Source organism: Sinohyriopsis cumingii, chromosome 9 (assembly GCF_028554795.1).
Source record: "Sinohyriopsis cumingii isolate HCF-2022 chromosome 9, ASM2855479v2, whole genome shotgun sequence".
NCBI lineage: Eukaryota > Metazoa > Mollusca > Bivalvia > Unionida > Unionidae > Sinohyriopsis > Sinohyriopsis cumingii.
The window spans coordinates 35,072,417-35,089,782 of record NC_142969.1 but is presented as its reverse complement, the minus strand read 5'-3'; the positions used below and the strand labels follow the sequence as shown (position 1 = coordinate 35,089,782).

The 17,366-nt window shown below is 35.8% G+C and overlaps 2 protein-coding genes across 4 annotated transcripts in view; one reads left to right on the top strand and one right to left on the bottom strand.

Annotated features, from left to right (window-relative positions):
- Window positions 1-4,834, top strand: part of LOC149791533 (CDK5 regulatory subunit-associated protein 3-like) — a 110,869-nt gene extending 106,035 nt beyond the window's left edge. For both annotated transcript variants that reach the window (XM_089970062.1, XM_089970061.1), the window contains exons 14-15: window positions 498-669; window positions 1,991-4,834. In XM_089970062.1, coding sequence (XP_089826188.1) covers window positions 498-669; window positions 1,991-2,062 — 244 coding nt within the window. In that variant the 3' untranslated portion in view covers window positions 2,063-4,834. The remainder of the gene's footprint in view (window positions 1-497; window positions 670-1,990) is intronic.
- Window positions 4,835-16,541: 11,707 nt separating this feature from the next.
- The window catches only part of LOC149791528 (beta-1,3-galactosyltransferase 5-like), a 258,369-nt gene continuing 257,544 nt past the window's right edge, over window positions 16,542-17,366 (bottom strand). For both annotated transcript variants that reach the window (XR_016423369.1, XM_089970059.1), the window contains exon 3: window positions 16,542-16,950. Coding sequence is in view for 1 of the 2 variants with exons in the window: in XM_089970059.1 (XP_089826185.1) it covers window positions 16,901-16,950 (50 nt within the window). In the remaining variant the exon portion in view is untranslated. The remainder of the gene's footprint in view (window positions 16,951-17,366) is intronic.

The window sequence follows — 17,366 nt, the reverse complement described above, 5'->3', positions numbered from 1 at the left end:
GACTAAAATAAACAAGGGGATAGTGTTATGCTGCCAATGTCAAGTTAATAAAGCATAAATTGATATGAAAATGTATTAATCATCTTAATTTAGCAAATGAACGGGGGGAAAAAAGACACTTGATCAGTATATTTGTGTGCAAAGATCACATTTATGCCAGTAATTGAAATGGGAATTTTTTTACTTGTAAATTTTTCAGTTATAGCCATATTTTAAAAGACTAGACTGTTTTCATTTCTTTATTTTTATAAATTTTGTTTTTCTTTTCATTTTTGTATAGGTTAGTTTATTTTCTCATTTGTCCAATAGATTAGCTACAAGCAGATTTCCACTGGTTCCCCAACATTTTTACTAGACTTGGTCCACCAGACTAGGCCAAAGCCTGATCTCTCCACAGTATAAACTGGCTGTTTATTTGCAACTTCAGATAGCATGAGATATGGACAGTGTATGATCATAAAATAGTCTATTTTTACTTTAATGTCTTCTACTGGCAGATATGTAGATCGTTTGAAAGAGAGTCTTCAGCAGACGTTAAAGCTTGCTGACAAGATGGTGCTTTATGAAAAGGAGATGACAATGAAATCAAGGGAGGCAAGTGAGGAAGAAGGCCAGTTACAACCCAGACTAGATGTTCTCAGGCAGCAGACTAAAGAGATGCAGAAACAGGTGAGAATTTTGTTACAACAGCATTTTTTCTTCAACACATTGAGTATTATGCATGATCATTTTCAAATGAAATTCATTTTTATTTTATTGTATTTATATAGTATATATAATGCATTGATACGTGAGAGAAAGAAGGATTGTTAAAACTCTGATATAAGGCAGATACCTCTGCTTTTATGAACATGATTTCATGTTTAAGAGGAACTGTAATTCCAGATGAAATGCCTGCGTTACCATGGAGAATACATACATATATATGTGTGTGAGTGTGTGTGTGTGTGTGTGTGTGTGTGTGTAATATGCTTCTGGCAGCAATGGGGTGAAATAAAAATAAACTTTCATCTCATGGAAATTATGCAAAGGGCAATGATAAAAATGTGGAAAAGGCCCTTATTTATTGCTAATATGAGCTGTATTTTTTAAATTTACAATAGTTATGAACTGACAGTTTCTTGCTATGTGATTGTATATTGATGGTCACTTGATGCTAATCCAGAATTTTTACATATCAGTAAATTTTGGGGACTACTAATGGTTCCCATCCAGTTTCCAGTATACCTGTGGTAAAACTTTGCATATGCTAACACCTTGCCTTATAATAATAACAAAAAACCAAACCCCAGTGACTTCAGATGAAAAAATATGCAAGCCACTGATGACATCACCAAAGAGAAGTCCCAACATTGTAATCACAGAGACCTTCCTGCAATCTAACACTCACCCATTCAGCCAAACAAAACACTTGGCTGGCATTTTGAGCCATTCATAAACTGCTGCATTTTTTATTCAAAAGTATGTTTCCCAGCAATTACTAAAGGTCAAGGTCATATGATGTGCGAGCTAGTAATCACACTAAAAATGGAGACAATTTAAATTTGAAAGATCAAAATGCATAGAAAAGCAAGAACAATGAATGTTTAAAGATGCAGGTGTGGGATGCCCACTTACTGTTGACAACAAGCCTATATAACACAAAAAACATACCAAATAAGAAAAGTATTTCAGAGAACTGACTTAATGGCAGAAAAGAGGAAAATTGGAATTATAAGGATTATGAGCATAGTCAGATATTTACCAAAAATGTAAATTGCTAGTTAATCATTCACAAGGTTAACATGAAGTCATTTGGACTTTATTTATTTGTGTGATAAGGCAAATTTTACACATCAATAAATACCCACTCAAATTGTGTTTATTTTCTGTTGTCAATATGAGTTTAAAATTAACTCTTTATTGATTTATTAATATTTTTTAAATAATTTGTTTATTTAATGCTTAATTTTTATGGTTCTGTTTATGTTTTTCTGGTTGTATTTTGCAGATGGAGGAAGAAATTTCCAAGAAGTATAAAGGCCGGCGTGTCAATATAATGGGAGAAATTAACACTGTTTAATAATATGGGCAATACATGCATCAAAATTTGTGTAAAAGTTGATAATATTGCATCAACATCTTTATTGAATAAATAATTGTACAGGTGATAATTATTGCTGTTTCTCATTGACAGATGGTCATATCGGCATTGGATTTTCACCAGAATGCTTCATATCATGTCTAGTTGTTCCTAAATGTAAACAATGATCTGGCATCCAATTTGTCTACAATGGCAGTAATCTTGAGAATTTTATTATTGCTGAGCCTTCTAAAAGGAAAGTTGTATCGAATGGGAGTTTTCACCAGAAGACTTCTTTTGATATCTAGTTGGTACCAAATGAAAATGGTGATGATCTGACCTCCAATGTGGTTGCAGTGGTGGCCAGTTGGAAAATAGTGTTGTTGCTACTCTTCCTAATTTGGTTGTCTCATCAGGATGAGCTTTATACTGCAAGAGTTCTTATGAAGTCTAGGTGTTCTTTAATGAAAATGATGCTGATCTGATATCCAATATGGCCCCCATGGCAGCCATCTTGGAAACATTGTTAATACTACTTCTCCAAAATGGAAGTCATGCATGTCTTAACATCAAACTTTTACCAATATGCTTCTTATGGTGTCAAATTGATCCTAAATGAAATTGATGCTGATCTGACATCTGGTATGGTCATATTGATATTGGGTTTTTCAAAAAGACTTCTTATAGGATCTAGTTTTTTTGCCAATGAAAATGATGACCATCATGCATCCAATATGACTGCCATGATGGTAGTCTTGACAGTTTTGTTGTTGATATTCCTTCTGAAAAGATGGTCATATTGACATAGAGTTTCAACCAAAAGATATCTGGTTGGAAATAAATATAAACTGTACCAATCTTATCTCCATTATAATCGCTGCTGCAATGGCCCGTTTAAAAATCTTGTTATTGCTTAAGAATATCCGAGTTGGTTTCAACACTCATTAGTTAAAAATAGTATTATCTTGACTTCTGGAAATTCACTTTTTGGATAGTAGAACATCAGTCTCTTTCATGGACTCTTGTTTAGCCATAATGTTTTGGCAAACATTAAAATATACATCAGTCTCCTATAATTACTATTATAAACACCATTTGTTATCTTTCATAATTTATATATTGCTTTTAGAGAAATCCATGTGGCTAATCATTAAAGACAAGTGCCTTTTATTTCTAGATGTGGCAGGGTTATTATGAGTACATGTAGTTGTCATCTGTAATAAATAATATAACCAATTCACCTTGGAATTGGTGACATGCATCAAGCCAGTCTTTGGTAAGCCATCCTTTGACAATTTTGATTAGACCAGAAAGTTGGCTTTACATTTTCATTGGTCAGCATAATGATTGGGTAGGAATCTATTCTTCCATTGCCCATGACTATGTTAGGACTAGAAAGTTGGTGAATCCCATATATTAACAAGTATTATGACCAAAGTGTAACTCATAACATGTCAGGTGAAAATATAAATGTGTATTCTGTTTGTTAAAACCTGCTTCAAAACTAATAAGCATTTACATTTGAAAGTGATAAAATGTGAGGCACAATTTGACATTGACTTAAAGATGGAAGTGACATACCTGGACAGTATATCATGTGAAACAAAGGATTGATCAATGAGTGAAGCTGCAGGCATTTATGTCATAGAAGCATATGGTGCATAAAAACATTAAATAAAGATGCAGATACATGTATATGTATAGTGGCAAGATTAGAGAGTATAAAACTTCCTGAACGTAGAGCATTACAAACTAAACATGAACCTAGCTCTCTCTCACTCTCTATTTGGACTTGCACACAGGCTGAAAAGTAGCTGTTGTTGTTGTTGTTGTTGTGGTGTTTAACGCCATTTTTCAGCACATGATAGGCTATGCATGGTGGCCAGTATTAATGGTGGAGGAAGAACTCGGGAATACCCCGGAGAGAACCACCGACCCATGTGAAGCTACTGGCAAGCTTTCTCACATACCCACATTGGCCGAATCCAAGACTCGAACCCATGCAGACAGAGGTGAGATGGCAGTGATCCATAACGGAGAGTGCTTTAGACCACTCAGCCACTCTGGGCCCCTCTGAAAAGTAGTGAGCTTGCCAAGCTAAATCTGAGTTCATCCTAGACATCTTCCAAGTGGATTTGCCCAGCCCTGACTATAATAGTATCAAAGACTATCTTAGCTAATCCAATATATGTTATGTATATTTAATTTATATTGTGCGTTTGACCTTTGTCTGTGATTAAGGGTAGAGTTTTTGCCTACCTGACTTTTGTCATTTTTTTATATTTACTAAAATTTAAGTTCAAGGCCTAAATTTGTTTAAAACCTTAGACTGTTCTGGAAGTGAACTTGTTGACAGTTTTGTGGAATGTTCCGTCAGAAATTTGAAAATTCAAGAGCAATCTATGTCGTCACAGGTCAAGCAGGGTTTGAATTAATTATCCATTGCTGTTTCATATCAGAGTTTGTAGTTGTTTTCAGATATAAATCTAGAAGAATTATCTAAATTATTCATTGGAATTATAAAGTGCTTATTGATCTTTTGGAATAAAAGATAACTGGGATTATTGACTCATTCAAAGACATTGTGGTACATCAAAACATGAAAGACTGTTGGTACATCAGCACATCAAGACTATAGGAATTCATTTGGAACGTTATATACTTTTGGACTTGTGATAGGACATTTAGGATTATTAGGGACTTCACAATACTTAAGTGTCTTGTAAATTTTCACTTTGTTATTTAGAGAAATAAATCACTTATTGAACATTACTAATATTGTTGGTTTCATTTTTTTTCTGTTGCATAGTTTGCGAGAAGACATATATCTGTATTTATACTTTGTTCTGAAGTTGATGTACAGAATTATGTAATCCCGAAATGTGTGAAATACTCTCACTTAAGTATTGCTCATGATATGATTTGGCCTGGAATGTATAATATACTCCTATTGAAGTACAGCCTGCATCATGGCTAATTCTGGAATGTATAAAATAATATCTCTCTAGCTTAGCTTATGAAATGGTTAAGCCCTGAAAGTTAAAATACTCTCACTCAGATGAGTAAGACTTTCAATGTGGCAGCCTGGAATATATCATATACTTTCAAAAATGTATTTATACTGCAGTATAAATGCACCTTGCTCATATAAGTTTTGCGACATGTCTAAATCTGGAATGTACAATATTTTTTGTCAGATACTCCTATTCCTACTCAAAACTATTTGGTGGGAATTACACTTCAACCATGTAAAAGCTTTTATATATTTAGCAACACCATTTACTAGCAAGGAAACCAGGTCATAGATTTTCATGTAATTATCAGCCAAGCCATAGTTTCAAAGAGAATATGATTCAAAATTTGGAGTAAACTCTCAATCTTAGTCTTGCATGAGTCTAAGTATGCAATGGTATGTGACTGATATGAGGTCTCGTTGAATAGCAGTGATACATAACCCATCTCTTTTGTATAGCTTACTCTTTTTTTTCCACACCCAACAATTCTTAACCATTTGATGTGGATACATCCTTCCATATATTAAAGAATTGGTAATAAGACATGGTCCACTGTTACACCTTCACATGCCCTTGGAAAACAATCAGAAGTTTCAAGAATACCATGGTAACGTTGAGGTTGTGACCAGAGAAAGATTTCTTGTTGCTTGTGCTTCACCACATTGCAGTCTTTCCTTCAACAAATTGTTTATCTCTGTATTCATTGTAAATGCTGGTAACACACTTCCCTTTCAGAATAATGTTCTTTAAGGGACATCTTAGGTTACCACATTGTGTCCCACCCCTTATGGCTTAGGGTTGTGCTCATGTTCAATATCAATTACAGCTGGCTACAGATAAGTCTTTTCAGTTAGGTAATATATTCAGCAGAGATCCCACACTAACATAGAAAGAATTGCTTATTCCTTTCTCGCATTTGTGTAAACACTAAATTCTGTGGGTTTTTTCTTCTTTGTATTTACAGGTTCTGCATTTGTATGGGAAAAATATGAACAAGTTTTTCTAAAACATACTGCATGAACTTGCCAAGTGCAGTGTTTTCCAGAAAAATTAGTTCATATTTTCCCATACAAATGCAGTAACCTTGTTATTACATGCTCATTTTGTTTAACTACCTAAGGCTTAATAATAAAAGACATTAGAAGAAACAAATGTAATTGAATTTATGTTTTATTCCAAAATAAATTCACAACTGTAGATTCATCAACACACAATAACAGTTTTTATGAGCACATAGCTCCAACCAGCAACCTTTTGTCATGCTGTGTAGATCAGTTTAAACAAGAATTTTTGCTTTTGTCTACTTAAAATTTAAATTTAGAGCCCTATTGGGACATAATGCACATGGATTTTGTTTCTATGTTGACCCAACTCAATTCTACTTTTTCTGATTATGAGGGGCTGGATTATTGGGTCAATTCAATGTAGTAAGGAGAATGGATTACAGTTGGAAATGTAGGCTATTCGAAATTCCAGTACAGCTGTCACTTGCATCTTGCTGTTAGAGGGACCCCAGCTATGAAATGTATCATATTGTGTGTCTTCTATTGCTATGATAATATTACATCAAAATAGTTACAATGGAAAAAAATTGAAAAACAGTTGTTTTGTGACACTCGATTTACCCAGCAGAAATATTTGTTTGTCTTGGATTATTAGCTCTGAGGCTCTTAGTTTCCTACCAAAACCTTAAGATGCATTTTTTTTCTTCTCGAATCTAGTATTTGGACAGACTTGTAAAATAAAACATCTATGATAGATATGCGATAACCATCGATATCAATATGCTTTATTTAAACCCTAGAGAGCACTAGTCATAGTCTTAAACATTCTGTTTGTGAAAGGCTGTGAATGTTTTCCCAAATAACTTTTTCAATCATCTGAACGGTATTTTCAGTTTACTGCGGCGTATCTCTCTTTTATTGTTGACATTGCGAATATCACGTTCATTCGTTTGCGTCTTTTAAAGTATCATTTCTGACGAAGTGAACTCGTCTCGTCCACATCGTCAACTTTATCATCTATACTTTCAAATTTTACAAAACAGCTGCTTTAGTTCATTCACAAGCAAATTTAATAAATAAAAACTCTAAAGCGTCTACTACGTGAGTGTACATGGTTTGTTTACTAAATAGTTCCTAAAGTACAAAACTATCTTCAAGCACACGTGTTGTGCACGTGCAGGCAATATGAAAGTGTTAGTATAGTAAACTACAGTGCGATTCTGACTAAAGTTTACGTAGACAAAAATGAGCATATTATAAATATTTTAGGTCAAGACCTTGCTTGGTCAGTTGTTTCCTCCACTTTGAGACCTATTGTATCTGCATCAAGATACCATGTACATTTCCCCAAGTGGCCTATTAACTCTTCAGCTTGGACGCTGGATCGTCTCAAGTTGTATCTCTACTACAACCTGGGCACGCTCCAATAAAGACAATTGAAGCTATTGAATACAAAACTCAGATGTTAGTATTAATATCTTCTCATGCTTACCTCTTCTCAACTACTAAGTTCAGTATGCTGAGAGAGGCCTCAGTAATAGAGCCGCACGGTAGTGTGCGTTGGAAGGAAGCTGTGGACAAAACCTACCAGCATTTGCCTTCAGGTTCAATGGCGATATCGTCGTTACTTTTGCACATTCGCCGTGATGCTGAGTTGGAGTCGTCAAAGGTCTTATTTAACCATATTAAAGGCCATATCAGGGCTGCTTTTTGGAAGAGGACACCCTTTTCAGAGGGTACATTCCCAAAATCTGAAGGATCATCAATACATTTTTTTTACATCAGCTACTGGCCCGTTGCAATCGACCAGGAAGCATGTTAATACCAATCACCCTCAGGGTCATCTGCAAAGTTCTTGAGCAGACGCAGTCTTCGTCAAATTCGCAAGCACAATTTAAACCTCCTCCTGATCCAATGGGTCAAAGTCCCGCAAAGAGGATATTATCTAACCCTCCTTCCTTTTCAAAGATGACAGTCATAGGAAATAAAACCATCTCCTGTCGTGCATTCTTCTCCCGAACGCTTAGGTGCTTGTCTGGGCCGCTATTCAGAGGCATTGACATGCGTCATGGACGATAGTTGGGTCCTTTATATCGTGAGCCAGGGTTACCAACTACAGTTTTGGGAAACTCAGTCTGTGAAGGACCTCTAATATTACTTCAGCAATCCAATCACACCTTTTTACAGAATGGGGCAGTCGAGAGGGTTCTGAACAATGAATCTACCGCACTCTACTCCCGAATCGTCCTTGGCACCAAGAAAAGCGAAAAGTTTCATCTCGTATTCGATCCCTCCCCCCTTGAATCACTTTTTCTGCAGGACTATTTCAACATGAAGACCACATCCTCATTCCGGAATTCAGTGTCCAGCAGATTGGGCTGTCTACATCTACATTCATAGTGCTTACTGTACATCCCAATATTTTCTCCACACTTTATATACTTCCGATTTCGCTTGGACCATAAAGTTTTGTAATTATGTGTTCAGCTGTTCCGAATCGCTTCCACACCCATAACCTTGGCCCGTATATGAAGTAATAGGGCAAATCTCTGATTACTGGGAATTCCGATTTTTCAGTACTTAGATGACAGGCAGGTCCACAACGTTCATGCACAGTCCCTCCGTCAGGATCTGTTTTGTTGCTGGTCTACAGTAACTCGGCTGGGTCTTTAACCCAACACCGAGAAGCAGAGTACATTCCATGTGAGGACTTAGTTTACGTGGGATTAAACTTACGAACCAAAACTTCGTTCTGATCATACGGGACCGAGTAGAAAGAATCCGGACGCTTCTAGAAGCGCTACGAGCACATATATCATTGTCGCCTCTCCTTTACCTATCCTTTTTGGGAACCTTGAATGCCTCTGAAAATCTGGCTCGCTTAAGATGTGTCTTCATGTTCCAGCTACAGTTTATCCTTCTAGCAAGGTGTAGAAAGTCCGATAAATCAACCCGTTTCCCCCCCCCCCCCCAATCTGTGTTGATACCTATGGGCGATATATGAGTGTGATGTCACCTGTTCATTAAAATTTGCAATTTGTTTCTGCCTGAAAATCTTTCCGTAACAAACCTGCATACACTTTAGACGCATACCGGTAAATGGTAACAGCCATATTGAACGCCAAATTCAAAATGGCCACAGGACAGAGGGTTGTGGTATTCTACGTGGATTTACAAGTCACCAAACATAATAAATATAATGTACATGCCACCAATAGATAGAAGCTTTCAGCCGACGGTAGCTCCACAGCCGCGAGAAATACTGGTAAGTGTATAAAATGTACACCGATATGTGCAGCAAAGGTGTCTGCGGACTTTTGCATGTTTTAATGGATAGGTGATATCAGCCCCTAAAGCGAAATCAATATCATCACGGCGGAGGGGCTGATTTATCGACCTAGGCGTGAACCACCTGGTATTCTCAAAGTTATTTCCGATAGGATCAGATTGTAATCACAACTGGCATTGGTGGATGAATCGGGACAGATTCTTGACAGGGGTCCCCTTCCATCCACCTCACCCCTCCCCCACTTAAAATTACCCGCAACATTTCTTATTAGTTCCTTACCGATAGAGACCAATTTTTTATGAAACTAAACGCCCAAAAGGTTCGAGTCGTCGCTGCATCATGGTCTGTTTAAATCATTCTTTCTTAAAAGGCGTCATGAAAGTAGTATTTTGGCGATCATATACTACTTTGTGCTTGTACTGCCTCCGTTCGTTAGTGTAAGAGACCGAATGCGTTTTTTTTCATTGACCCATATTTTCAGCACACACATGACTCAGAGAGACCCCAACATTCAGCAATCTCTTCCTCAGATTGTTAGTACATAGCACATTCTATTTCTCTCTGTTTCCGATCAGTCTTTAATACATCAAATAACCCACTTAACTGACAAATTCAGATGCACAATAGCGACGGGCTATGTATTATTGCTAATAAAATGTATTATTTATTTTGTTTTAGGAAAAGTAAAACTAATTTTAATCACGTAATAATTGCCCGTCGCTGTTTCCGAATGCCCTTCTATCAACTTATCTGATATTCTGGCGTAATCGTCGTCAATGCAAAAGAGTGAACCTAGTCTTATTGACAATTCTCCGCTCTGGGATGTATTCACATCAAACGGACGAGTAAGCTACGCAATATAAATATATAAGGGAATTATTATAATTTGTTATACTCCACCTACCCCCACAAAAAATAGATAATACGTATCTCAGTCTTGCAAGTGTCAAATTATGCAGCGGGACGAGATTGACGGAAATTATCAAACTCGGACTTGGGTCAGATATCTTGTCACTGATTGGTCAGTGTGTTGACATGAGCTAATTAGACCTCATAATTCTGAGTTGAGACAGAGTCAAAGTGTCTGAACCTTGAGGCTGGATCACAAATATTGTGTCAAAATGAAAAGTAGTTTAATAGTCTAGTCACATAAGGTTAAGAACCAACATTGTTTCATATCATTACTATGTGACGTAGGAAAATGTTACACAAACTGATGTATACCTGACATGCAACATAACACTAAAAACGTGATTTTTGGCTGAATAAAAATATGATTTACTATATATGTATATAACAATTTAAGGAGAGAGAGGGTGGGGAGATCCTTGACACAGTAATGTGTAGGTGCAGTAATATATTAGGACACGCAATACTAATTGTATGGAAAATGGCAACCAGCCTGGAAATGGGTGATCATAAAGTAGAGTATATTTGGGATTGGCTGGCCAGTATTTGTTGATAATGAAAGTTGTTTTGTAGGAAAAGGGATCTTTTGAGAGCTTATCCTAGCTGTAACTTTAAAAATGACAGACATTGTTTTCCTGACGCAATTTCAGTTCTATAACAGTCTTGAGTTTGGAACACTCATTACTGAAATTAGCACCTGACTCTTTGGTGCGGAATTGAAAGCACATGTTTCAAACCAGTGTCGGTCCAGAAAATGATGCGGCTCCTTTTCTGTACACAGAAGCTGTCATTTAGGTTCATCTATACTGATAAATATAGGTTTGATCATGAGCACTCAGAAATCTAAAGTTATCGACTTTTTAATATCATGGGGTTTGCATAGGTTTTCTATGGGAACTGAATTAATACCATTAGTCTTATAAACAGTCGTTTGTCATTGCTGTTGACTGTCCAGCTAGCTAACTTATGTAAGCTGTTATTGTTGTGGGGTTTAACGCCATTTTTCAGCACATGATAGGCTATAAATGGCGGCCAGTATTAATGGTGGAGGAAGAACCCGGGGAAACCCCAGAAAGAACCACCGACCCACGAGAAGCTACTGGCAAGCTTTCTCACATACCCACACTGGCTGAATCCGAGACTCGAACCGGCGCAGACAAAGGTGAGATGGCAGTGATCTGTAACGGAGAGCGCTTAAGACCACTCGGTCACTCGGGGCCCCAATTTATGTAAGTAACGTACATGACGTAAAACAACACATTTCACTGAACGACAGGTAAATCGGATATAAATATAAAAGAAGCAAGAGATGAAGCTAATTAAGTCGCGTTTTGCAGATTACAGGTATTATCTTGATGAGCGGTAAAATTTCTTTGAAATGAGATTTACTACATGCATATAATTGTGAAAACTGAAGTATATTCAATATTATGAATGTTAAAATTAGGAGCAGCATGGAATTTTTGTTTCATATTTAGGCACGGCAAAATATTGAATTAAGGATCATTTTCAGTACTCAGAAAAAAAAACCAACATGATGTTCGCGAAACTTTGAACAGTTATGAATGCAGATATTAACAATAATGAAATAGGTATTATTTTCATACACTACAATGAACCAATGAGAGAAGAAAATTATGCATTATCTAATTCATAACTTAGTTGGCTATAAATAATAAACGATGGGAACTGACTTTAACGTTTTATTTTGCTTGATGGTGAATTTTTAAGAGAGAAACAATGTACTTCTATGTCCCCCATATAACCAAAGTACTATCTTTGGCTGCTTGTTTGTCTGTTTGTCTTACATTGGTTAATTTTGGTGTTGAGGTAATTTCAGACACAGGTGAACTATCTTGTCATGAACTCTTTTCTAGTTTTATTTACTGTCTCTGTGAAAATGCTAAGTTTATTAACTTGCTTGTTTTGAAGTGTCTCAAGTGTATCAAGTTCTTCAAACAAGACACTTATTTTATTTTCTGTTATTAAAAGTTACATTTTCTACATGATCAGGTAACTTGTTTTCAAGCGTACAATGTTGCTTACCAGGGTCACCTGTATTGACCCCGCTGAGACCACAAAACCCACTTTTTGGAGTCTCGAAATCTTCCAGCATTGTCTTGAAGGCTGGCAGGTATGAGTGTGGCAAACTGATTGTATGACGTTGTCCCATTAATAGAAATGTACTTTGTGTGATAAATACGTGTTCGTCATGGGAATATGGAGGCGAGTGGAAAATCTGCTGATCGATATCAAGGATGGATTCTTGCTTGGCAATACTCCACATAATATGCAACAAAGTTTGACTTTGCTTGAACTGAAAAAAAATGTTATTAAAAAAACAAGGACCTGTCAGAACCTCAGAGAAAATGGCAAAGAGCTACAAGGTGTGTGTGTGTGTGTGTGTGTGTGTCTGTGTGTGTCTGTGTGTGATTTGGATTTTTAACGTAGCTTTGCAAAAAATTCAGTCATATCGCTGCGATGTTTGTAGTGTTGCAGTTTATAGTGATGTCTAGCATTGGGGCATCGTGGAGCAGACATGTGAAATTATGTCACATCCAGTCACATTATCCTGACACAACACTAACACTAACTTCTTAATGCTTAGAGCCAAGCGAGGCAGTTGCTAGTACCATATTTATAAGTCTTTGGTATGACTGCAAGGGTTCGAACCAGCAAATTTCCGCATTCAAAGCGGACGCTCTAACCACTTAGGCCACCGGAACAAGCAGCTACAAGTTGTAAATGATTTGACCTATTTAGAAAACTATACGGCGTTCTATTTTAAATGCTAGTAACATCATGGTTAAATACTTAAACAACGAAATTTGTAGCGATTATAGTAATATGTATACAATTTAGGCTAGTTATGTTAATGCCGTATTAATTGCATATTTCAATATGTTTGGAATGACCCATCGGTTGTGGTGTGAAGAATTTTCATTGCATATTTAAGCAATAATTTTTGAATGTATTCATTCTGAATTGATTGACGCCATTCAGAAGAGTGGTGATTTTAGCAACTGTTTGAATATAGGACTACTCAAAATACTCCACACGTCAACATAGTATAGGACTACTCAAAATATTCCACACATCAACTTTTAATAGGATTACTCATACTGCTCCATGTATAAACATCATATAGGACTATTCATAATACTCCATACCATAACAAAGTGTAGGACTACTCATAATACTCATTACGTCAACGTGTTCCACACATCAACGTAGTATAGGACTACTCATAATACTCCACACGTCAACATAGTATAGGACTACTCAAAATATTCCACACATCAACTTTTAATAGGATTACTCATACTGCTCCATGTATAAACATCATATAGGACTATTCATAATACTCCATACCATAACAAAGTGTAGGACTACTCATAATACTCATTACGTCAACGTGTTCCACACATCAACGTAGTATAGGACTACTCATAATACTCCACACGTCAACATAGTATAGGACTACTCAAAATATTCCACACATCAACTTTTAATAGGATTACTCATACTGCTCCATGTATAAACATCATATAGGACTATTCATAATACTCCATACCATAACAAAGTGTAGGACTACTCATAATACTCATTACGTCAACGTGTTCCACACATCAACGTAGTATAGGACTACTCAAAATACTCCACACGTCAACATAGTATAGGACTACTCAAAATATTCCACACATCAACTTTTAATAGGATTACTCATACTGCTCCATGTATAAACATCATATAGGACTATTCATAATACTCCATACCATAACAAAGTGTAGGACTACTCATAATACTCATTACGTCAACGTGTTCCACACATCAACGTAGTATAGGACTACTCAAAATACTCCACACGTCAACATAGTATAGGACTACTCAAAATATTCCACACATCAACTTTTAATAGGATTACTCATACTGCTCCATGTATAAACATCATATAGGACTATTCATAATACTCCATACCATAACAAAGTGTAGGACTGCTCATAATACTCATTACGTCAACATGTTCCACACATCAACATAGTATAGGACTACTCATAATAGTCCACATATCAACATAGTATGGGACTACTCATAATAGTCCACATATCAACATAGTATAGGACTACTCATAATAGTCCACACATCAAGATAGTCTAGGACTACTCCGATACATATTCTATGTACGATTATGATACTTAGTATTAAAACGTTTCACGTTTCACACTTTTCATATGTATATATTTTTTCTCATACGGTTGGATGAGACACCGTATAGTTAAAGCCTTGATAAAGATTTTATACTATTTTTTCCTTTGGACAAGGTTCTGCTTGACTGTCACGTTTTGACCTCTTTCAGAATCATTAACTCTATAAATCATTTTCAGTCATTTTTATGTTGCAGGTGTTTACCTGGGATATGTATGGAGAAAAATTCACGTTGATGTGTGCTGCTTTCTTTAAGCGTTTGACAATAGATTTCTAAAAGTACTTAGTATTTGGTTAAGCCAATTATGTACTGATTCATAGAATAGATTCATATTAAAATGACAGCACAATCACATTACCAGAAATCAGGATAATGCTTTTATTATTTTTATACATAATATTTAAGTATAGGTCGTAGTTAATGAATGTTTGACAATATAGCCGTTAATGTTTTTTTAGATTGATATTGGAAAGTAAAGATATATATATATATATATATATATATATATATATATATATATATATATATATATATATATATATATATTACATTTATTTGAAAATTTCGATTTTGTAATTACTTCTTTGTATATAAAAAACAATCAAAAACAATCCATAGATCTATAATGATGCATGTGTATTTCACTTATTCTTTTCTAGATTTCTATATTATGTAATAGGATTCAGTTAGATGTCTATTATAATATTCATTATGTATTTGCCATGACTAACCGTCTGTATGCAATGGCCTTCATCATGTGAAGATATCGTGAAAGGCATTTCATTCGTATAATATAACACTCAGAGCAAGTGGCAACACATCAATATATATTCCTTCTCTCTAGTATATGACATAAACAACTATTTATTAAAATTATATTATGCTTTGTAATTGTTAAGTGGATTCGAGAATACACTACGTGGTACACGCTTGGCCGGTCTGGCTTCACGGTTATGTGGCTATGAATATTTGACTGTGTTAACATAAAATTCCATAATGTTTTTCTCCAGCTGTTCATTGACCTATGGTGTTGTCATGAGGACGTTTCGATTAAAATTGGTTATCAAAAGTTACAGCCATGTGAGACTAAAAGTCTTGTTAACAATGACGTCTATACACTGATTAGCTAAATATTACTGTATTGTCTGTGTGGAACCATCGTCTGAAATATACAGGTGTTGTGAACAAGTTTATTACATGTAATAAACATCATCTGACGTATTCCACTGAAACTTTGAGATAATTTTACTGTATGTGCTATATCCCTACCTTCCATGGGTTCCCGCACATATGGGCAAGGGAGAATATGACGAAAAAAGGTCACAGGTTCAAAAAGTCACGTCATGACGTGACGCGCACTTGTTCTTTTATTAATTTCTAGCACAAGTTTGGTGTAAATGCCATTAATTGACATTTTCATTTTCTCCGGCATCATTATAAGTCATTTATATCAACATATCTCTTATCTCGAAATAAGACGCGCCTATATTTGTATCACTTTCTATTTGAATGAAAATTTTGATTGATTACATCTCCATCAGCCAATACAAAAAGAGATAGCGTCTCATTAAGCTGACCTATGACTGACATATTGTATTCGACTTATCGCAATAATACTAATACTAATACTAATAATAATACTAATAATGATAATAATAATAAATGTCATCTTCTAGAAATTAGCTTCAGTATAAATAGTCCCAGCAAGTTTTAGGGGAAAACTTTTAGAACATGGTCATGGCATTGTACTTCTACAATAAATACCGTGGACTAAGAGAGAGAGAGAGAGAGAGAGATTACTATTATTATGAATGGTTGACGAATTCGTTGAAATGCTTATAAATATGTTAATATGAATATAAATAACATTTCTTACTTTTCCCACATACATTTACAATGATTTCAAAGGATCTCAAAATCATGACCGCAACCAGACGTTACTTTGGTGAAGAGGTGAATAAAAGGACGAATTACTCCCCATGCAATATAATAATGAGATAGTGGCAACTTCAAAAGGTAATGATTTTTCTTTTTATTTGTTACTTTATCAGAACTATGTGACAACCAGAATACGATTATCGATACCGATCGTCTTTACGATGCTTTATGTAGTCTCTAGCTGCCATTCTGAAAATAGGTTAATATCAAAGTAACTTTAACCAAGAAAATTATGGCCATTGTGACAGTGTCTAAATGAGGCAAACCGATAAAGATCATTCATGTCTGTGGTATCAGAACAGAGGAACCATAATGAGTTAATAAAACACAAAGGATATTGTTTCTGTCTTTCTTCTTCAGATCATCGTGAAAAAATCAGTTTCAAATACAATCTTTTTTGTTGGTATGAGACAAATTTAAAAGGGCGGAAATCAGAAGCTGTCAGTGCTTCTGGAGCGACACTCAGTATGATAACATTCACAAGCACAGTTCATGGCATCCGTATTTACCTTGAATAGCCACTGCATCTGAAATGTATACAGACAATTCGTATAATATCTACGCAGTCACACCTACAATACACATTTCCCCACAGACAGTAATCCATTACAGTTGTTGTCGTTTTGGTTTTAACGCCACTTCTTAGCACAAGATGGGCTTTACATGGCGGTCAGTACCAATTGGTGGACCAAAAACCGGGAAAGCCCCCTGTAAATACGACAGATCCACGGGAAGCTACTGGTAGCTTTTAACATTCCGACACTGGCCTAGTATGAGTACTGAATCTACGTGGACACAGGTGAGATGGCAATGATGGTTCAAGGCGAACGCTTCAGACCACTCGGCCACCCGGGGCCCCTCTATTACAGTATAAAAACCTAGTTATAAGTATGGAATGTTGAAAAATTGAATAAACGTATTTAATAATACATTCAATGGAAGT